The 3,038-nt window shown below is 36.7% G+C and overlaps 1 protein-coding gene across 1 annotated transcript; it reads left to right on the top strand.

The window, feature by feature from the left end:
* Positions 1-206: 206 nt before the first annotated feature.
* On the top strand, positions 207-2,757 carry LOC133288622 (glutamate decarboxylase 4-like). The gene is made up of 7 exons (XM_061486426.1): positions 207-292; positions 464-668; positions 975-1,175; positions 1,295-1,509; positions 1,623-1,876; positions 1,980-2,032; positions 2,281-2,757. The coding sequence occupies exons 1-7, from the start codon at positions 207-209 to the stop codon at positions 2,755-2,757; spliced, it is 1,491 nt and encodes a 496-aa protein (XP_061342410.1).
* The last annotated feature ends 281 nt before the right edge of the window (positions 2,758-3,038 follow it).

Raw genomic sequence — 3,038 nt, 5'->3', positions numbered from 1 at the left:
TTATGCAGAGAAAATTCAGAAAGCAGGAACGATTCTCCCCTTCTTACCTTCCCCCAACAATGTGTATAAAAACCAGAACTTGGTCTTCAACCCTCCTCACCAAACATAAAAAACAAGACCAAAAGAAACACCATATATACCAAATTTTCTCTCTTTGCATTTCTTGCTGTCTTTAATATCAACAACATATAATACACACTTGCATCATGGTTTTCCCAAAACCACCTTCTGAGTCTGATCTCTTTCTTCACTCTAACTTTGCTTCTCGTTATGCCAGGGACTCTCTTCCTAGGTATATATATATATATATATATATTTTTTTTGCTTTCCTTATCATCATCACCTTCTTTATTATTATTGTTTCATTTTTTTTATGTTCATTGGATATCATAATCTTTGACCTCAATTCTTTATTGGTTTTCTTTCTGAGGAAGTAATGAATGAAGCCTTGTTGGTGATGCAGGTTCAGCATGCCAGAGAACTCTATGCCTAAGGAGGCAGCGTACCAGAACATACACGATGAGCTTCAGCTTGATGCGAATCCAAAGCTGAACTTGGCTTCCTTTGTCACCACATCCATGGAGGAAGAATGCAACAAGCTCATCATGGAATCCATCAACAAGAACTACGTTGACATGGATGAGTATCCTGTCACCACTGATCTTCACGTACTTTCTCTCTTTCTGATATCTTCTTCTCATGGCTATAACACTTTACCTATCATCTTAAATTCATATAGTATAGCATACCATTTATACAATTTATGTAATTTATAACTTGTTATTTTATTTTATTTTTGGAGGCTATTTCTCTCTTCTTATTGGAAAAGCTAGGACCCCAAAAAAGAAGAAGAATTTTGCTTTTTTGAATTTTTATATATTTTGGAAAATGAAAGTGCTATTATTTTTGGTGTTTGACTTTGACCCTCACTTTTTTCTTTTTTCCTGGTGTTGTACTTTTTATTTGCAAAACAGAACCGGTGCGTGAACATGATAGCACGTTTGTTCCATGCTGAAATTGGAGAAAACGAGAGTGCAATTGGAGCAGGAACTGTTGGATCATCTGAGGCCATAATGCTGGCAGGCCTTGCATTCAAGAAGAAGTGGCAGAACAAGCGCATGGCTGAGGGCAAGCCCTATGATAAGCCCAACATGGTCACTGGTGCTAATGTCCAGGTATATTTATATTTCTATTTCCCATTGTTATAAACTTTAGCACACCCCTAACATAAAAGATATAGAATTATGAGCTATTTATTACTAATATGGCATTTTACACAATCTATGTTATATAGGTATGTTGGGAGAAATTTGCGAGGTATTTTGAGGTGGAATTGAGGGAAGTGAAGGTTAGTGAAGGCTACTACGTGATGGACCCTGCCAAAGCCGTGGAGCTAGTTGATGAGAACACTATTTGTGTGGCTGCAATCTTGGGTTCAACTTATAATGGAGAATTCGAAGATGTCAAGCTCTTAAATGACCTGCTCCTAGAAAAAAACAAGCAAACTGGGTAAACAATAATATACCACTAATTAGCTCCCATGACCAATTCAAATATCTGCACTCAACTTTCCTTTATACCCTTTAGGCCTATACTGATTTGTTTTTCTTATCACATTATAGGTGGGATACGCCTATTCATGTTGATGCTGCTAGTGGTGGCTTTATTGCTCCTTTTCTTTATCCAGAGCTAGAATGGGATTTCAGACTCCCATTGGTGAAGAGCATAAATGTTAGTGGTCACAAGTATGGGCTTGTTTATGCTGGAATTGGTTGGGTTATATGGAGGACCAAGGAGGATTTGCCAGAAGACCTTGTCTTCCATATTAATTACCTTGGAGCTGACCAACCCACCTTCACCCTGAATTTCTCTAAAGGTGATTAATTAATAACTATATATATTTCTTGATCCTTGATTATTGCTTATACCATATAGTTAGCTTATCCTATAGCCTCCTAAAATTGACTTGCCACTTGCAGGTTCTAGTCAGATCATTGCTCAATATTATCAGCTAATTCGCCTTGGCCATGAGGTGAGCCTATAGTTAAATTCTTCTGATTCATTACCACAATATATACAACAAATAACAATCAACCTTCAATCACAAATATATATATCTAATCACATTTTACCATAAAATAGTCACTATCCATGATAAGTGAAAATCTGTTGATCATATCAAAATTTGCAAGAACCTGCTCAACAATTTTTTTTCTAAGAATTAACATTTGGTAAACTAAACATCAATATGTATCTCATGTTATATCCTTTCATTACTAGGGATACCGGAGTATAATGGAGGACTGCAGAGAAAATGCCATGGTTCTGAAGGAAAGCTTGGAGAAAACAGGATGCTTTAACATTCTGTCAAAAGACAATGGTGTTCCTGTGGTGGCATTTTCTCTAAAGGACAGAAGCTATTACAATGAGTTCAAGATATCAGAGATGTTGCGCCGCCATGGTTGGATTGTGCCAGCTTATCCAATGCCACCTGCTGCACAACACATCAATGTGCTCCGTGTGGTGATCAGAGCTGAATTTTCACGCACACTTGCTGAACGCCTTGTGTTTGACATCAAAAATGTGCTGCACGAGCTTGAAAAACTTCACCCCAAAAACACTGCCAAAGTGAACAACAACAACATTAAGGAAGAGACTGCCATGATTGACAATGGTGTCAAGAAGACTGCATTGGATGCACACAGGGAAATCATTGCTCAAGAATCCAACAAGCGTCAGAAAATCATGGCTGCCTAGAGAGGGTTATACATGATACCTTACTATGCCAACTAAATAAAGAGCCTTGAGCCCTTGACTTGTTCTAACTCCATCTATAATCGAGCCTTGACTATATTTACTTTTATTTTTCGAAAATTTTGTGCAAATCATTTAGATTATTTCATTTTTTGTTCGTGTTCCTAGCTAGATTTTGATGTCAGTTAAGATGACTAATTTACAATAATGTATTACATTTTTTAATGTTCCTCAACGGTTATTTTATTTTATTACGAGAGTTTGGTTGTTGTTATTATTATTTA

Source organism: Gastrolobium bilobum, unplaced genomic scaffold (genome assembly GCF_033153095.1).
Source record: "Gastrolobium bilobum isolate Gb01-03AN ecotype WA unplaced genomic scaffold, APGP_CSIRO_Gbil_v1 utg12205, whole genome shotgun sequence".
Lineage (NCBI taxonomy): Eukaryota > Viridiplantae > Streptophyta > Magnoliopsida > Fabales > Fabaceae > Gastrolobium > Gastrolobium bilobum.
The sequence above is the reverse complement of the archived record's forward strand: the minus strand, read 5'-3'. Positions and strand labels throughout refer to the sequence as shown.

Excerpts from the sequence above, each read along its gene's own strand:
- LOC133288622 (XM_061486426.1), top strand. The coding sequence starts at position 207 with ATGGTTTTCCCAAAACCACCTTCTGAGTCTGATCTCTTTCTTCACTCT. Across the intron at positions 1,877-1,979 it reads CACCCTGAATTTCTCTAAAG|GTTCTAGTCAGATCATTGCT; the intron begins GTGATTAATTAA and ends TGCCACTTGCAG. Across the intron at positions 2,033-2,280 it reads TAATTCGCCTTGGCCATGAG|GGATACCGGAGTATAATGGA; the intron begins GTGAGCCTATAG and ends TTTCATTACTAG.